The following is an 18,524-nucleotide window of genomic DNA, read 5'->3' on the forward strand; positions in this document are numbered from 1 at the left end:
TTTAAAACAATTATACAAGGAAGAAGAGAGAGAGAGAGAGAGAGAGAAAAACTACATTTATATGAAGGAATACAAATTTACACACATTTTACAGTGACTTATACCCTACACATCTACAAAATTCACAGTTATAATACAAGCAAGTACAAGGCCGAGGAGGGGCGTGTGGGGGATAAAGCTGTCGGATACCAAAAAAAGTTCCTACTTTTTTTTTTTTAAAAAAAAGAGCGGGAGCATGGCGCTCCGTGGAGCCCGTCTGGGAGCTCAGCACACGCACACGGCTTTCCTGGGCGGCTGGAAGAGCCCCGGGCTGAGCTTCTTCTGCCCGCGCAGGCTGCGCCTCATGGCCAGCTTGGCGGGGGTCCTGCGGGCCGGGCCGTCCCCCTGCGGGCCCAGCGCCCGGCCCAGCCCCCGCCGCGGCTTCTTCAGCGCCGGGCCCGAGTTGGACTCCTCCAAGGTCCTTTTAAAGTTTGCCGCGGGCGTTTTCTCCGCCTCCTGCGCTTTGGCGGGGCCGGCGGGGGACACCTTGAAGCCTTTTTGGTCCGTGCCTGAGTTGGCGGAGTGGGAAGGGGCCAGGCCCACGGCCTGGTAGGATTCCTGGATCCGCAGGGCCAGCGCTTTGCTGCACTTCTCCTCCTGCGGGTCCGCGTCCCTCGGGGCTCCTCCCGAGGCGGGGACGCTGCTGCTCTTGGCGATCTCGGGTGGCAGCTCCGGGTGCTTGTCTGGGAGCCCCGAGCTGTGCAGCAGGGCAGGGACCGGCTCGGCGCTCAGTCGCGGCCACGGCTCGTCTTCCGACAGCTGGGGGGGAAGGAAAACACACAGTCAGGCTCGAATGGAATCGCAGACTCACAGAATGGTGATCACCTGAAAGGGGATCTTGTCCCACCCCCTGCCAGGGGCAGGGACACTTCCACCAGACCAGGTTGCTCCAAGTCCCGTCCAACCTGGCCTGGAATTCTTCCAGGGAAAGGCACTGTCCTCTGGGGCTGCAGACAGCGCGACAGAACTGCTCTAAACCTTAGCAAAGGCAGACAAATCCTACCCCAAAACTGAGTTATCCTTTCTGCACCCTGAGAGGTGGAAGATGAGACGGGATCTGAGCTGTGAAACCCTGAGGGATCCACAGGCAGTGGACAAAGCAGTGCCTGAACCCCTGTCCTCTCCTTTTCAGCAGTGTTTTCCACCATGAAGACACAACTTCCCTCCTGCAGGCACTGCCACAGGGCCCTGTCCTGCCCCAGCAGCTCCATCCACCACCAGAGGCCCAACAGCAGCGAGAGCCTTCTGACCTTTGTCACACCGCGAGTCCTCAGCTGCTGCATAACCAGGTTAACAGAGAGGGACAAACTCTTCCCCAGTGCCCCCACTGCCCACAGAACGGGGCAGTGACAGAGCTGTCCTAAAAATGGCTTTATTGCCTCTGCTTTAGTGCAGCCCCATCCCTGCCTGCACTGCCAGGACTCCCCAGGAAGCGCAGTCTGCCTGTTGGGCAGGAGCTGTTGAGGGATGTCCTGAGAACCAGGGACTTCCCAACCTCTGACCCTCCCTCCAGCTCCTCTGCAGCCCCAGAGAACTGGCTGTGCCTCATTCCCAGTCCTGCCGACAGGAAAACGGGGACAACACCAGCTCTCCCCATCCACAGGGGGATTGTGAAAATTACTGTTTATGCAGTGCCCTGAAGATACAAGTTCTGACCTTATTAAAGATTTAATTGTGAAGAAATCCCTGGTTACTCCAGAGTCCTTCAAAAGTGAATTTCAAGGCCACGTTACTCCACACAGCACCAGTGAGAGGCAAATGACAGTTATTATTTTAAGGAAATAACGTGCTCAGAACTCCAGTGCACACACACAGCTCCATCAGTCAGAGCAACACCTCAGGAAAATAAACAGATACTTCTCGAGTCACAGCCCAGAATAACTCCAGTTCTCCTGCAAGGTGAGTTCCAGGGCTGCTCAGCACTTGGCAAAAATCTGATCCTGAGGGTTTAGTAAAATGCCCTCCACAAGAGAGGACAACCAGAACTGTTTCCAGCATCCACACTGGGTTTCCACTCCTCTGTTGCTCCCCACGTGTAGACAAAACCACCTGGCTAAGATTCTTTTGCTACATTTACCAACACAAGAGGGAGACCTTTAGGGATGGTGTCTCAAAGGTTATTCCTCAGCTCAGCTCCTCCAGGATCCCTAAGGAAGCAGCTCTGGCAAAGCTGCTCCAGCTGCTCTCTGGAACTTCTGGCATTGTGTCTGCAACAACAACAACTTGGTTTGATGGTTTTATTGTGCAAGACCTTGACCTTATCTCCAACATCTGCCTGGTGCAAAGGGCTGAGCCTGGAGAAGGATTTGGAAAGCCAAGGGAAGGTAGAGGATGGACTGAGGAGAGGGATGTGACCAACAGGAAAAATAAACCATCAGTCACCACTTAATGTCTCAACAATCCAATCAGTCTTTATCACTGGCCCCAGGAATACCGGAATTAATTTGGTATTAGTAATTGCTGCCAGAAGGATAAGCAATTAAGAAATACTTCTGTTTAATTGAGAAACTTTGGTCTCCCATCTATTTCCAGATTAATTGTTTTGGCAGGTAGCAGCTGTCAGGAGTCAAGGCCATCCCTGTTTCCCTCACAGAAACTGGGATGGAAATTCAACAGTATTAATTAATTACCAACCTAAATTAGACCACACATTCACCTGCAGCTTTATGTACCAAAGCGTTTCTGGTTTGTTTTGCAAATGGGTGCTGCTCTCCATGGCCACGTTTGCTGTGACCAACCAAATCACCTCCTGGGATGTTGCCCACACCCCTGGGATCCCAAAGGATCGTGGAATACAGGCATTTCCTCCATCTCCCACCACCTGCGTCCGTTCCTGCAGATTCACAGCTCACTGAACCTACTCAGATGGAGAGGGGGGAATAAAAAAACCACAGAACTTTCCCTAAGCCCTCATCCAGAACTGCAGGTTCCTGGACATTGTGCAGCCAGCACAGCTCAGTGATTCCTGATAACACTTCACACACAAACCAGATGGCACCTCTGAAAATTTCAGGAGCCTTTAGAATTCCAATATTTCCCCCCCCCGAAGATTTTGCTGGGGTTTAACTCTTGCCATGGATCTCCACGGATGGAAGGGGAGGAGACAGAGCTGGAGTTTGCTGCTTTATGAGCAGCTCCTTCCTCCCAGGGGAACGCTGCAAACTCCCTCTCTAATTTCTGCTTTCTTTTCCTTTGCCCAAAGGACAGTCATCCACAGACACTGCACATCAAAGGACAGGGACTTCAATCAGGAGCAGCTGGGAATTACTGAGGCAAACACCCCCTCACAGCTACACTGCCCTTCTTACAGGGGGGAAGAAAAGGCCACAAAACTGAACAAAATAACCTTCTGAAGGGCTCTGCTTTATGTTGATGGTTAAAACTTCCAGCCTCAAGGAAGACCTTCTGTCACAAAGAACATTAAATCAACCCCAGGAAGGTAATGAGATCTCCCAGCACAGAGAGAAACGTTCTTTATATCACCGTGCGCTGGTATAAATTAACCCACGAGTTACCTCAGAGGAGAAAATAAAACCCCACAGCCAAACAATCCCCAACCAAGCCCCACAGGGTCAGAACACACCCACAAGCAGCACTCTGCAATTGCCCAGCTGTGCTGCACCCAGACATGGCAAGGCAGGGGGGAAACTGCAGGCCAGCCTCACTCCCCAAGGGGATGTGTTGGGTTTTCTCTTGTTTAAACCTCTGATTCCCAGTCTGAGTTCTTTCTAACAGGCTCCCTTGGATTTGGGGGTGAATCCTGGAAAACTTACCTCTCAGAGTGCACTTCAAGCTGTGTGAACTGAATGCATAAAGTTACACTCATGATTTCTTCCACACTGAGGGATCACAGATCCACAACTGCTAATAAACCATCAGCAGCCATTCTGAGAGGTTCCTACTTTAACTCTCTGCCTCTGGTGCTCCCCAGTCTTTCAGGAACCAGTGGTAAAAGCTGTCCCCACTTCTCCAAAGCTCTGCACGTGGCAGTGCTGAGGATGTGGCACGGAATGTGTGAATACACATTATCTGAAACACATCATCCAGACACACACAGTGCCTGGCCCAGACTTAAAAACACGCTGAACCCTCCAAAACAAGAAGTGGAGAGGTGGGGAGTTCCTAAGAGTGTTAACCCCTGGCAATGGTCTGAGCACCCCGTGGCTCCTGGCAGGCACTGGGTGGCACATTTGGCAGCCCTTACCTTGACAGGGGGGGTGCAGCAGCGGGAGGGGCTGGTGCTGCTGAGGTCAGGGCTGCTGTAGGAGGGCCCCTCGGCCAGGTTGAGGTACAGCTCCTCCTCCTGCTCCCAGGGGCTGGGCCCGTCCCGCAGGGGGGAGATGCAGATGACGATGGCGCTCGTGTTGTCCGCCCGCAGCATCCGCTGCCTCCAGCGGCCCAGGGCGCGGCTCACCAGCATCTTGGCACACGACTGCCGGTGCTCTCCCTGCTGGGGACACGGGGGGGACACGTCAGGGACACTGGGAGGTGGCACAGGGGCGGCACAGCCCGAGGTTTGTGCCCCCCGCGAGTTGCGTGCGGCAGCGGCTCCACGAGGAAACATTTCCCTTCCAGGGACACACAGGGCTTTAAACCACAACACTGCACCCACAGCTGCCTGCAACACAACCTACAGCCCTCCCAGAGCCCCTCTGGGCTTTACAGACTATTCACTGTCTGATGATCCCCTTTATAAATTCCCAGGATGTGCTGAGTTGGGAGGGACCCTCAGCCCTGCCCGGGCCCATCCCCAGGGGTCACACCCCCTGCCTGAGGGTGTTGGCCAAATGACTCTGGGGCTCTGGCAGCCTTGGGGCTGTGCCCACTGCCCTGTTCTCATCTGCTTTGTAAAATGAACCAGAGAAGGATTTCAATCAGTCCAAGCAACTGTCTGTGTTGTGACAGGAGCCCTGACGTGAGATAAATTTGATTTTCAGATGGCCTTTTTTACAACTTCCTTAGAAAAAGAACACCCAAAATGGCAACCAAATAGTAATAATAATAATAAATTCAACAATGTTAGCAGACCTGGTATTTGACGTCAGCCTCTAACAAGTAAGCTGTTCTAACAACTCTGTGTTGTGGCAAAACTGTGAAAATGCCTCAATAACAACCCCTTTGTCGGACCCTTCACTGCTCAGACCGAGCAACTTTGAGAGGTAACAAGTATTGAATTTCCCCTGCTCTCACCATGAAGTACTTCTTCTCCTCGTGATCCTGGCACATGGAGATGGCATCCTGGGGGGGGATCATGTTCCAGAGCCCGTCAGAGCCCAGGATGATGTATCTGTGCTTCTGGGGGTCGATGGTGTGAACGCTCGTGTCGGGCTCGGGGGACACCACGAACTCCCCGCTGTAGAAGTCGTAGCTCCAGAGGTCACCTGGCAAAGCAGAAAGTGGGTCTGAGGAGTGGTTTACACTGCACGTGAGAGATCTGCAGCTGGGAAATTACGGATCGGTGTTCCCAGGAAAACCATCAGCACCAGGCTGGAGCTGCCAGCAATACAAAGTGATTCCAGCAGAGCTGCTGTCACCTTCCAATCATAGTTAATGCAACAACTTCAATTAAACCACATTCAAACCCTTGTTTATAGGAGATCCTCTACTCTCTTCACCCTTGTTTTTGGGACAAGGGGAAATACTGCAGATTAATACCTCGAAAATGGTGAAACCTCCATCGCTGCCCAAAGGAAAACCTCCCTGAATTTATCAAGTCCTCCTTAAACAGAATTAGGGCCTTGCTTTGCTGATCCCACAGCAAACCTGCAAATACTCCTGTGTGCAGGTGCCACAGGGAGGGAACCAAGGCAGAGGGGAAGGAGGAGACTGAGCTCTCCCCTGCTCATCCTCCTTCCCACCGCCTGCCCTGCAGGGCTGCTGGAGCCTCCTCCCAGCTCGACCCCCCGTGCCAAACTCCAGAGCTGGAGAGCAGCCACAGGAGCACGAGGAGTGCTGAGCTCCAGCAGGCACTGAGAGCTCCAGCCTGTCCCCAGCACGGCCTCACGCAGGAACTTTCTATTTTTACCCCTCCCTCCCTGTGTGAGTGAGTTTGGGGTCACCCCGGCAGCAACACATCAGAACAGCCCCCCTGGTTCCACTGCTCCCTCCAACCCATCCTCGGGAAAAACCCCCTCCAGCACCAAAGTGAACCTGCACATCAACTTACTGCAGTGGCATTTACCAAGTACACTGAAAAAAATGAAACCCCTTCATTTTAAATCAAGGCAGGCAATAATTTCCGCTGGCACCTTCCATTTCCACACTTATGAGCAGCTTCCCGGAGCAATCAGCAACAAAAGGTGACATCATTAACTGCAGGCACTGGGAACGTTCTCCTGAGCAGGACACACAGCTTTCAAAGCAGAAACCATTTACAATGTCAGAGCTGAGCAGCAAACAGAAGCTCAACAAGTCCAGCTCAAGAGCGAGGTTGTGTCTGGCTCTTGGCTTTCTGCAGCTTCTTCCACATCCATCACCACCCTCTTAAAGATAATAAATGAGCTTTTTTGTCTTCCTCCTTCCCTTCATCAGCTTTGCCTTAAGCTATCAGCCAGCTGAACAGACCCTTCCAGGACGAGGACAGGGAATACTTTGCTCAATTAGTGCTCTCCACTGCAGCAAGGAGGGCCGGTCCCCCCTCATTAGAGCCCCAATTCTCCTCCCCAACAAGCACACGCTGCTAATGAGCCCTAATTAACAGCCAAGCCTGCTCGTCCAGAGGTGCACAGGGCCCCCCCAGACCCCAGCAAAGCCAGCTGGCAACGGCAGCCAGAGAAAGGAAGAAATCCTGGAGCACAGGAGCTGCAGCCCAGCAGTCACTGGATGGGAATTGCCACCCAAAGTCCTCCCATCGACCTGTCACGGGCACAGCAGGTAAACAAACAACAGCTTGGCATCACCAACCCTCTCCTGGCATCGTGGCAGCATCCATCTCCAACGTGCTTAATATTTTTAGGCTGCTCTTTGTTGCTTCGTTCACACCCCCTTTTAGGAGAAGTGACAAATGTCATTCACTGAATCGCTTTTTTAATTAAAATGCTGGGCTGGATGGTAAAAATAACCTGCTGCTCTTTCCTTTGGGTTCATGTATGAACATGTCAGCGTGTCCATCTGCCGCTCTTCCTGAGCAAACTGCCAAGTAATCACCACGCTGATTCCAGGGGATCTTCTCCAAGGCTCCTCCCACGGATAACTGGGAATATCACAGTGCTTATAAGGAGGAAATGCACAATAATTTATTCCCCAAGCCCAGTGAGGAATCAACTGACCAGCCACACCGGTCAGGAGCTCAGAAGAGCCCCAGGAGCCACAAACAGAAAGGAAATAAAGCTGTTGTTCCTTAACCCAGCAGCAATTCCACAAGGAATATTTGCAGCCTGAGTACTTGTGATGGCCCTGGAGAGCAGGGAGAAGTCTCTGGTGCTCCCTGAACCTGCAGAATTCCCGGCAGGAGGAGCTGCCTCGGGATGCTTCACTCAGGCCCCCCCAAGGCCAATCCCTGTCACAGGGGAGGGACACTCACCAAAAAAACCCCCTTGCAGCTCAGCTGCTGCCCCAACCCAAACCCCCCATTCTGTCAGTGGGATGCACTGGGTTAAACTCCACAAGTCACCCAAACCAAGCCTTCCATTCCTGTGTCAGGAGATGCTGCTTTGCAGACAAAAACACAAAAATAGCTTTTGGTTTTAACAGAGGAAGGAAAAGTTTACTTTCTTTGTAAGTGGGTCCAAAGCAAAAACCTGATTAATCCCAGAGCTTTTCAAATCCAGGTTTTATCTGACAGGGCTGAACCCACCCAAAGCTGCAGGTCTTGGCTCCGCAGAAGATCCCAAGGAAAGGGGAGGAGGACAGGGAAAAAAAAAAAAAGTCTATAAAATATTGACTGGATTTAGAGCTGAGCTAATTTACCAACAGGAGAGATCCCACATGAGGTAAAAAGCCCTTGAAAAGCCCCGTTTCTGCCACCACAGTGTTACCAGTGAGCTCCCCCAGGCTGGGGGATATGAACTTAAACAGCAGCTCAGGAAAACCACAATGACTTTAAGCTGCACTCGCAGGAACCTCCAAAGCCCAGCCATTAATCACCCTGGGTGTCCCCTCCTTTCTACACTTGCTGCTTGTTTCAAGTTATAGAAGGCACAGAAAACCTCCTGTACCCAGCAAAAGCAGCCCAAAGACACTTCCCAGAGCCAGGAGGAAGCCCAAATGTTTCTGCCTTGTTCTGGGGCTGTAAATAAATTAAACATCATTTAAATACTTGAATACAGCCACTGTGCATTCCACAGATGCTCATTTTAGGGCAGAAGGGCACTTGTGACAATCAGAACAGCAAAGGGGGTGTCAACAGAGTTCCTGAGGCCAGGAAGATTTCTCTTAGGCCAGGTGTTTAAACCCAAACAGAAGGAATGAAAGGCACAGGACAGTTTTCCCAGGTAACACCACACACTTCCATAAAATCCATCCTACATGGGGGAGAGCTGGACAGATCATTCACTGAGGCAAAGTGGGGAAGGAAACAAAGCAAAGTGCCAATGATTGGCTTTCTGTGGTGAGACTTAAGGGGAAAAATAACCAGCAGACACCAAGACTCAAGGGTAAGAGGCATCCAGTGATTCAGTTGTGAAGCCCTTCCCAAAACCCATTCATCAGTAGTTTCCCAGCACTGTAAGATGCCTTTCTGTCCTTGGAATAAGGTGTTTCTGAAAGACAGTTCCCCATTATTAGTGCTCCCACAAAGGCAAGTTACAGACAAAATACAAGGCTTGACTTTCATCCCGTTCTGTGCTAAGTGTTAAAGAAAAAAAAGAGTCACCACAAAAGGCAGACTGAACTCATGTGCCATCCAGCAACACCAGGCAAAAATCCCAGCAAGAACAAGACCAGGGTGCTCTCCATCCTGGAGACAATGAGCTGCTCATCCATTTCCATCTGCACCAGGAATCCCTGTAAGGCTGACACTGAAACCCCTGTAAGTTGGAAGGGGGTTCTCCTCTCATCGACGCCGCCTTTTACGGATTCCAAACAAATACGCCCAGCTTGCATTAAAAATCCATTTAAAAGGCCCAGACCTGCCAGAAGCCAGTGATGAATCCCTCCCACCCCATGCAGGCTGGGAGCTGGCCCTGTGTTCCCAGCACAGCACTCACCCAGCGCTCTGGCCACGGCCAGGAAGGGGATCTGGTCGATGACGGTGCTGCGGCGCACGGGGCCGTTGTGGCTCAGCCGGGGCCTCTTCCACACCACGCGGTTCACCCCGGACTTGTTGATCACGCTGGAACCGCCAGAGACAGCCACAGGTCACCCAGGAGCGGGAACGGGAGCAAAAAGGAGACAAAGCCAGTTAAATATGCAAATCAGGGGGCAATAATGGCAACACCCCCTCAGGACAGTCCACGAGTGTTTCAAAACATCCCTCAGAGTTTCATTCCATGTTAAGCCAAAGGGAGAAGTGAGAGGTGAAGGGCAGAGGAAAACAAAAAGCAGGGGAACGAAGAATTGGAAGAAATTCTTTGTCAGAGAAAGAAGAGAACTGAATTTGCTGCCCTCATCAACACCAGCTCACTCAGGTGGAAATACCGTGGGGTTCCTCCTCCAGTTTTCTCCATCTCCAGAGTCTGGCAGTGATGAGAAACACAGCACAGTGGGAACAAGAGAAGAGAAGGGAGCAGCCTGCTGTAGGGATTCCCCTGCAGACACAAAAGAGGAATTGTTCCCAGTTGCTGTCTGCTGGAAGCAGGAGATGGGAGGAATCAGCTCTGCATTTGCATGTGAGCACCTGCTCTGAGGCAGCGAGCTGGTCTGGCTCTCCCAGATGGCACTGAGGGGTCAAAGAAGCTGCAGAGCAGATAACTGGGGCAGGGAAGAAAGGACAGTGCATGAACCACCAAGGAATAAGGGTCAATAAACCAGGAGCTAACAACGCTTGGTCCCAACCAAGTTAAGAACTAGATACTTGTAAGTTCCTTTTATCCAAGCAACAGCCATTGGTAATTAGAAACTGAGCAGCTCTGGAACAGCCTCAAGATTCCTCATACTGAAGCCATTCAAGATGCACTTCCTGAGACTTCAAAGGCCTTAACAACAAGGGCATGTTGAGCTCCATCCCCAGCACGGCAAAGTCACAACCACCACATCCTAAAAACTGATCTCATCCACTTGTCCAGCTGATGACCACACAAAGCTCACTTCAGTCATTAGCTGAAAGAAAACCTCATCCCACACTCAGACTGTTACTAGGAAAATCTCCTTGTAATGGAAGATTCAATTATGCTCTGCCCTCAACTGTTCCCAGTTTGCTCTGATGAAAGAGGAGACATCACCAGGCACAGCAGCAAAGTTCCACCTCACTCCTACCATTTGCCTCACAGCCAGCCTGGGAAAAACAGGAGCCCCAGGAAAAATAAAGGATTAAATAAAAAAACAAACAAACAAACAAATTGAGCATTCCTGTAGATACAAAATTTCAGGGAATGCTGCTCTGAAGCTTCAGAGACTTTCAGGCTCTGAGCTGCACAATTTGGAGATCTCCACAGGTACTAACGCAGCGAAACCCCAGGTTTCCCCTTCTGCAAAGCCACCTGCTCCAGTCCCAGCTGCCAGAGACACAAATGTCTGAAGGTCCACGGGCTGACGGGACTCTCAGACCAGTGATGTCAACAGGAAAGCCTTCAGAGAGCCCAGCTCTGGGAAGGAAGCCGTGCCCACCCATCTGCCGCGGGCACGCCGAGCTGCGCTGAAGCTCCGCCAACCACGAGCCCTGAGCTTTGTGTCCAAACATTTGTGCCACCTGACAGCCCTGCCTGCTTCCCCCTCACCCCCAGGGGACACACATAGCCCCCCCCCAGCTCGGGGGTTCCAGCCTCTGCCAGCTCAGGAACGGCTCCTGCACAGTTCCAACGTTTACAGGGGCTGTTCAGGCACAGCAAACGCGGGATTTGGTTTCAAATCTAACCTTTATATTCTTTTTTTATGTTCCCTAAGCAGAAGCTTTGAGGAGCCTACTCAACAGCTGCTATCTCAGGAACAATGCAAAATGCCTGAGAAATGATAGTGGTTTGTGTCAAACTTGGACAAAATTGGGTATTCCAGACCTCGTATCATTTTACTTACGTGCCAAGGTAATTTTCCTTATCTGCAAAGATAATTCTCCCAACCCCCAGATTCCTCAGAATTTAACGAAAAATAGGTCAAATATCACCATCTCCACTTTCAGAGTGCTGGGTGAACACGTAGAACTGTAAGCACACCTCAGCTGGCTGACCCACCAGGGAATCAAAATTCCGTGTACGCCACAAACCACTCCCAAAAAACCCAACCACGTAACAGTGGATCACTGTAACATCTTCCCCAACAAGCCATAAAAAAACCCCAGAGGACAACAGAAACACACAGTGAGATTCAGCTGCTTGCACGATCCCCCCCGCCAAAACTAAGCTGAGCTCAGAGTCAGAGCAGACACACTTACCTGCCCCCCAGGCCTTCGATTCTCTCCCTCTCCTTGGGCAGCTCCGGCTTGTGGTCCTGTGTGACCTCCACAGCTCTCACAAAGTCGTCCTTGGGGTCATCCTGGACCCCCAGCACCACCCCCGAGTCTCCCACGTGCGCCACGTACATCTTGGAGCCTCTGATGATCACCACGCTCGCCGTCGTGCCCGACGTGCTGGGCAGCCCCGTCATGGTCTTGGGCCACTCTGCTGCAGTGACACAAAACAGGCCAAAGAAAAGGGCACGTTCTTAATTCTCTGGAGCTGGGAACGCCTCGAAGGTCAGGAGGAAGGGTGTGCCAGAGGCTTGTGTGATGTCACAACACAGCCTGAGCTCAACTGCAGCGCGGCCAGGCCGGCCTGTGCCCCCAGCCCACCCCCACTCCCTTCACAGCACCTGCAGCTACAGCTTAAATCGACACAAATGTAGAGACAGAGCCACCACCAAAGCACCAGGACAGGATGCAAAAAACTGGCTCCTCTGGCTTAATGCTCCAAGCACCACTAGAAGAAGCTGGGGGAAGGTGTGCTCCTTGAGCAGGACCCAGTGAATGATTCATCAGGACTGTTCAGAGATGCTCTCCTTAACCCAACATCCACCTTCCACAGGAGATACCCCCTGAAACCAGAGCAACAACATCCCTGTGCTGCTGTCAGCTACACATGGTTGAGGAATCCTCCTTCTTTCTCAACTGCTTTGCCCTCAAACCACTGATATTAAACTTCCTGCTGCACCACTCTCCCCACTTACGTTCAATCCAAATTTCCCTTTCACGCCTTTTCTATTTTTAACATCTACAAAAAGCTCATCTTCCTCCAGACCTCCACAGAGACATCCCCGTTCAGACAAGCTCAGCCAAAGCACCTCCTCCCCACTCCAGCACCCCCTGAAATCCCCACTCCACTTCCCAGCTATCACTTCATTTCAACTGTCAACGGCAACCTCCTGCTTCTCCTTCACTGCACCCACTCATGTCTCCAGACAAACTCCACGGGGAGACTCATTCTATCCCCTGCACTTCACAAGTCAGGCTCACACAGCACAAGGCAGGAATTCCACCCTGTCTGCAGGGAACACCCCAGCCAGGCTGCCAGAGCACCGGGTTCTCTGCTTTCCTGGGGCACAGCAGGAATAAACACACGAGAAAAGAAGGATCAAACCCAGTGACGCCTTCCCCTCTGTGAAGATACGCATTTTAAACTTCTGACAGTTTTTCCAGCAGCACCAAAAATGAGGAATTGGAGCTGAAAATCACTACCCTTCACTCAGCCTTGTAACTTTGAGCTCATAAACTCATAAACCGGATTCGTAGCTTCCAATATGAACCTTTACTCCAGAAGCCCTTTAGTACAAATTTTTATTACTATAGAATTAATGCCAAAAAAATTATCAGCAATGCCTAAGGGGTAATTTTTCTGTCTTAATTGTTTCTGGTGCTCTCACAATCAGTACGTTTTGTGTCTGTCCCAGGAGATGCAGGGGGTGATCCCAGAGCTTCCAACAACCAACAGAGCAGCTGAGTGCTGGGCTTCTCTTCCAGCTGGAAGCAGCAAAGCCTCCATCCTCCACACCACACTTCCAAACTGCTCTTTGACTTTCCAAAATACCCAGCCTCCATTTCACACCCACAGTGTCACCTACACACGGTTAAAGATCTGCTGCACGTGTGATAACATGGAAAATTATTTCCTGTCAGTATAATTCACCCTGGGATCCCTAAACACAGAATGAGAAATTACAAACCAGAGATAATAATAATAATAAATGTCCCACAGAACTCGGGCTGTTCCCGCATGTGCAGCAGAAACCAGCAAGGCCCAACATAGTCTGGAGTTGACAAAACACCTCCAACTGTCATCAAACACTCACAGCCAGAGCGATGTTGTTCCTCACAACAACGTAAATTGCTTCCACAGCCCCGGTGGTGATTGCTGAACACTCCCTACCCAAACAAGGCTTCCTGCACTCTGGCACTTCACCTCTCTGCCTTGGGTGCTCAGAGAGTTCACAGCTCAAAAACTGAACTCCTTATCTTCCCCCCCACGCCACCTTCCCCCTCGCTCACACATCTCCCCCCTTATCACCCAGCCCTGCAGGCCAGGAGGGCACCCACCCCACCATCAGGCCTGGGGGCAGGTTGTGCTGCTCCCAAACCTCACACCCTTCCCTCTCCCCAGAGAGCCCTCGGCCTCGCCATCCTCCTATCTGACACTTGCGCAACTTCTCCATTTCGCTGTTCAAGAAAACGGAAAATGAAACTCTTTTGACACCGTAATCCCCCCCACACCCCCTGAATCACTTCACTGAAATCCCCCGGGGGTGCTCGGGGTGCAGTTCTTGCTTTTCAGGTTTCCCTCCCAGGGCCAGCTGTCACCATGTCCCTGTGCTTTGGGTCTGATTTTCCTGGGCTCCAACACCTTCCTGTCCTCGTGTGCTGCACACTGCTCTTTATTTTCAGTTTCTGAGGCTTTTGAACACATAAATCCATACACAATTCACACATCGGATATAAACAATAACCATGCTCCGAGGCATAACCTTCCACCTCACCAAGAAAAAAAATACCTTTCAGAAACTCAATTTTTCGGTCTCACTAGATCCAGGGAGAAGGAAGAGCACAGGAATGATGAATGTCACCTGTCTGGGCACTGTCTCTCCTTTACCCTTCCTTATTTAGGACCCCTGCAGTTATTCTATCCTCCTGCAGTTAAGCAAACAATATACAGAATATTCAGGATACCGAGTGTGTTTTCTGTTCTGGCAGTGACCCTGCATAACCCCCGATGCCCACACAACACCACCAGCCACATTTCAACCCTTTCATCACAAAACAACTGGAAACAGACTTAGGGGAAAAAAACACCATCCCAGCCCGGTTTGTTAAAATTAATTTTTTTTTAATTATCCAAGGGAAATCTAAGCGGGAGTTCAGGGCGATTCCCCAGGGCAACAAGGCGAAGACCTCCCAATAAACCCGGCTCGGAGATCCGACCCGCAACACGCCGAAAACAAACCGCGGCTCCCCCACCACATCGTTCCCAGCCACAAAACAGCGCGTCCTCACCACCCTGTGTTTACATCTTCTCTCTCGCAGCCCGCGCTCCAGTTTTTCTTGTTCCAACCGAACCGCTCGCGTCGAGACCTCCAATCCCACCCCGCGTTCTCCCCATTCCCGGCACAGGGGCAGCGATGGGAGGGAAGGGGCAGCGATGGGAGGGAAGGGAAGGGGCAGCGATGGGAGGGAAGGGAAAGGGGGCAGCGATGGGAGGGAAGGGAAAGGGGGCAGCGATGGGAGGGAAGGGAAAGGGGGCAGCGATGGGAGGGAAGGGGCAGCGATGGTAACTCACAATAGTGAGGGGGGAAGGAAAAGGCGGCTGAGGACGCGGAGCAGCGCAGGGGGATGGCGGGGGGCGATGGCGGGGCCGTTTCTCCCGCGGGAGGGAGCGCGGGGTGCGGGACTTACGCAGCTTTTTCCACATGGCGCGGTGGCAGGCGATGAAGCCCTTGCGCAGGGCCGCGCACACCTCGGCCGGCTCGGCCGAGCCGAAGCCCTTCTGCTTCTTGATGAAGCCCCACAGGTTCTCCCGGGCGAACTGGGCCGCCTCCCGCCCGCCGTGCCCGTCGCACACGGCGAAGAAGGCGACGGAGCGGCGGGGCCGCCGCCCGGGGCCGCTGCCGGGGGGCTGCGCCCCGTCCTCGGCCGCCCGCGGGGTCCCCCCCCGGCGCCGCCCGCCCTCGGCCGGGGGCTCGGCGGCGCCGGGGCCTGCGGGCGCCGCTCCGCCTTTGTGCGGGCCTGGCGGCGGCTCGGGCTCCACCACGATGTGGGTCACGTCCTCCATGTATTTCCTGCCGCCCTGGTCCGAGAACACGCTCACCCCCAGCGCGTACGGCCCCTCCATGGGGAGGAGAGAGGGGGGGGAGAAGGAGGAGGGGGCAGCTCGCCCGCCGCTCCCCGCCCAGCGCCGCCGACAGCGAGGATTATCGCGGGTGTCCCCGGGGCCGCCCGGGCATGTCCGCGGTGCCTCCCGCAGCCTCCCGGGGCCGCTCCCGCTCCCTCCGCCCGCCGGAACGGGAACGGCGCCGGCAGCGCCCGCGGGCCGGGACAGCGCCCCCTGCCGGCCCCGCCCGGCACCGCCGCGGCGGAAGGGGCGGCGGGAGCAGCCGCGGCCACACAGCGCCCCCAGCGGCGGGAGAGGGGACAGCCCGGGCCAGGGAGGGGGGCACGGCCCGGGCCAGGGGCTCCAGTGTTACTCTGCCCCCAATCTTCCCCTGCTGTAGGACCCCCCGTTACCCAACCCTCACTCTCTCCTTCCCTGCTCCAGGAATCTCTGGAGTTACTCAGATCCCCCCCATCTTTCCCTGCTCAGGGATGCCCTGGGTGTTGCTCAAGCCCCTCGTCTTTCCCTGCTCTGGCAAGTCCAGCATGGGATCCTTCCCTGCTCTAGGAATTCCTGAAAGTCACTCAGCCCCTCCATCTTTCCCTGATCCAGAAGGGAATCCAGCATTATCCCAGCCCCTCCATCTTTCCCTGCTCCTGGCTGAAATCCCAGCTCTCCCGTTTGGACAGTGATCCCCCTGGAATTTACACATCCACGGGACATGCACGGTTTACACTCACAACTATTTAAGACGTTCCCTTCCCACAGGAGGAGTTTGTGCGTTTGGGTTTTAGAGCTGAAATTCCAGACATTGTTTTTACTTCCAACTCCCAGAGCCCCTTCCCACTACAGCGAAAAACCACCATGGAATTTGGCAAAAATACCTCCACGGGGATAATTGTTCAGCTTAAGGACTGCAAGGCCCTTGGATTTCCTTCCCTCGACCACATTAAAGCCAACAGTATTTGGAAAAATAAGAAATATATCCGCAAAGCTTTGGATTCCGGGAGCTCCCAGGGATTTGCAAACCTGCTACAACCATTAATGAATTAATCCCCACTAATCCAATAAGATAACGAGCCCTTCCTACTTTCCAGGTGTTTATACCATCAGATCAATCACCAGATCAGCAGCCCAAGATAGAATTGCTTTAAAAACCGGACCATTAAGTTTCATAAGAGTATTTTAGATAAGTCCATCGGGCACTTCGACGGCGTGGAAAGGAGATAAAGATTAATTTGAGCTCTACACAATCCCAAACACCTCAAGGTATCACTATTCCCCTTTTAATTAACAAATAAAACACGGGCATCAATTGCCAGGCCTGCAGCAGATCCACCACCACCCACATCACAGCACACACAAAAGGAGAGGAATAAATATTTTACGGTTAGTTTTTAGCACAAAATAGCCAGCAACTTAAAACCATTGACCAAAAAATGGCAACATAGCATTGTCACATCTGTGTCATCACAGGGACAACTAGAGCCCCTTGCTTCCCAAAAGTGCAGTGTCCCTGTTTCATAGCTGGGTAAATGTGGGCAGGGGTGTTGTCATGTGAGGATTAGTGCCATTCAACACAGGTGATGCTTTCCCAAACAATTTAGAGTGGAAAATCACAAGCTCCTCCAGGAACAGAACCACACAGATGGACTCCTACCCCTGTGCCTGCTGTAAACACGCTCTGGGGAGTCTGGCGTTTGTAAAATTAAGGAAACAAAGGGGAAAAAAATAGTTATGGTGGAAGAAACTCCTCTTCAAACCCCAAGGTATTTCTGTCTTTTTATATCCAAGGATTGCTTTTGCCTTTTCAAGTGGCAAAGTGCCTCGTTTCTGTCAATACTTCTACAATCAAGGCCGTGGCAGAGGGTATAAATCATACCTACACTCACACATTTAATCAAATTACAATACATTAAAGATGTTTCTGCCTGCAACAACTGCTGGAAACCCCAAGTGCTTCAAGATTTACGGGGCACACGAACCCAGCAGATCCCCCCGGCAACTCAAACCACATTTCCTGGTTTTCCTCTGAAGTCCTTCGGCTCACAAAATAAAACCAAACCCCGTCAGCTAAACCAGACCCTGACAGAAACAGGGGCACGGAAAAGTTGGAAGATGCAGGGAGGAAAAAATCTGCCAAAGGTGAAGTTTGATGCGGGGAGAAGAACTTTTAATAAAGTTGGGAAATGCTGCTCTTGGGTTTGTACCTAAAGGAAGCAAATGCTGAGCAGGAACTGCCCTTGGCCCCTCAGCTCTTAAACACCCACCTCAGGTTAAACAGCTCACAGTTAAAAGCATCTTTTGTATAAGTTTAAATCATTTCACATCAAATGTTTCTAAGCCAAACACAGCCAGGTGATTGGTTATTTCTCATTTTGGCTAACAGTTGCTGAAATAAATCCATCCCAGAGCAGCTGTACAAGCGTTATTCTTTCTTACTCTGGTTCAACTAATTCAAATAATTTCTCAGAATTAAAGGCCATGACTTCTTATGTGGATGGAAAATTTCAGTTTTTCCTTTAACTGGAGCGCCTGTTTGTTTGTTTTTTTTTTAGTTTGTCAAATAGGCTCAAACTTCAATTAAATTAGCTGCATTTCTCACTGCATCATTCCTCCCCCTCAGCTGCATCAGCCAATAGAAGAAATTAAGAAAGGGACATTCAAATTCATCCTGATTCCACATCACAAGTTCTGGGTGGCCACACGAGGAGTTCACACCTCTGGGTCTGATGGATCATCTCCACATTCCCTGAGGTCTCACCATAAAGGCATTGCCTTTCACATCTCAGCCACAACGGGGCTCCTGAACTGGTGCATGTGAAAAACAAGAATGAAAATGTATTTATCTGGGTTGCAGTAAACATGAAAGGAAAGGCAAAGAGGAAAAAAAAAAAAAAAAAAAAAAGAAAAATCATTAAAAAAAGATCTGACAAGTTCATGTGGATGCTCTGCATTTAGCTCTTGTTTTAGAGCAACAGTCTGTTATGTTGGCTCCTCTACAGTTTAATGATTTCCTGTTAAGAATTTAAAATTAGAAGCCTCCAACAACTTCCCCATAAACCATTTTCAAGGTTCCTTTAATATCCACATCAAGGAGATATAGTAGGTTCATATGTTATC

General features: G+C 51.7%; 1 protein-coding gene across 1 annotated transcript; it reads right to left on the reverse strand.

Moving 5' to 3' along the window:
* Positions 1-264: 264 nt before the first annotated feature.
* Positions 265-15,541, reverse strand: PPM1D (protein phosphatase, Mg2+/Mn2+ dependent 1D). The gene is made up of 6 exons (XM_027905227.1): positions 14,987-15,541; positions 11,504-11,732; positions 9,186-9,310; positions 5,230-5,420; positions 4,244-4,486; positions 265-798 (listed from the first exon to the last, which is right to left on the reverse strand). Exons 1-6 carry the CDS (start codon positions 15,420-15,422, stop codon positions 265-267), a joined length of 1,758 nt encoding a protein of 585 aa, XP_027761028.1. The 5' UTR covers positions 15,423-15,541.
* Positions 15,542-18,524: the final 2,983 nt, after the last annotated feature.

Source organism: Empidonax traillii, unplaced genomic scaffold (assembly GCF_003031625.1).
Source record: "Empidonax traillii isolate 1590-97213 ecotype Southwest subspecies unplaced genomic scaffold, ASM303162v1 scaffold1132:size609636, whole genome shotgun sequence".
NCBI classification, from domain to species: Eukaryota; Metazoa; Chordata; class Aves; order Passeriformes; family Tyrannidae; genus Empidonax; species Empidonax traillii.

Excerpts from the sequence above, each read along its gene's own strand:
- PPM1D (XM_027905227.1), bottom strand. The coding sequence starts at position 15,422 with ATGGAGGGGCCGTACGCGCTGGGGGTGAGCGTGTTCTCGGACCAGGGC. Across the intron at positions 9,311-11,503 it reads ATCGAAGGCCTGGGGGGCAG|CGTGATCAACAAGTCCGGGG; the intron begins GTAAGTGTGTCT and ends TGGCGGTTCCAG. Across the intron at positions 799-4,243 it reads GCTGCACCCCCCCTGTCAAG|CTGTCGGAAGACGAGCCGTG; the intron begins GTAAGGGCTGCC and ends CTTCCCCCCCAG.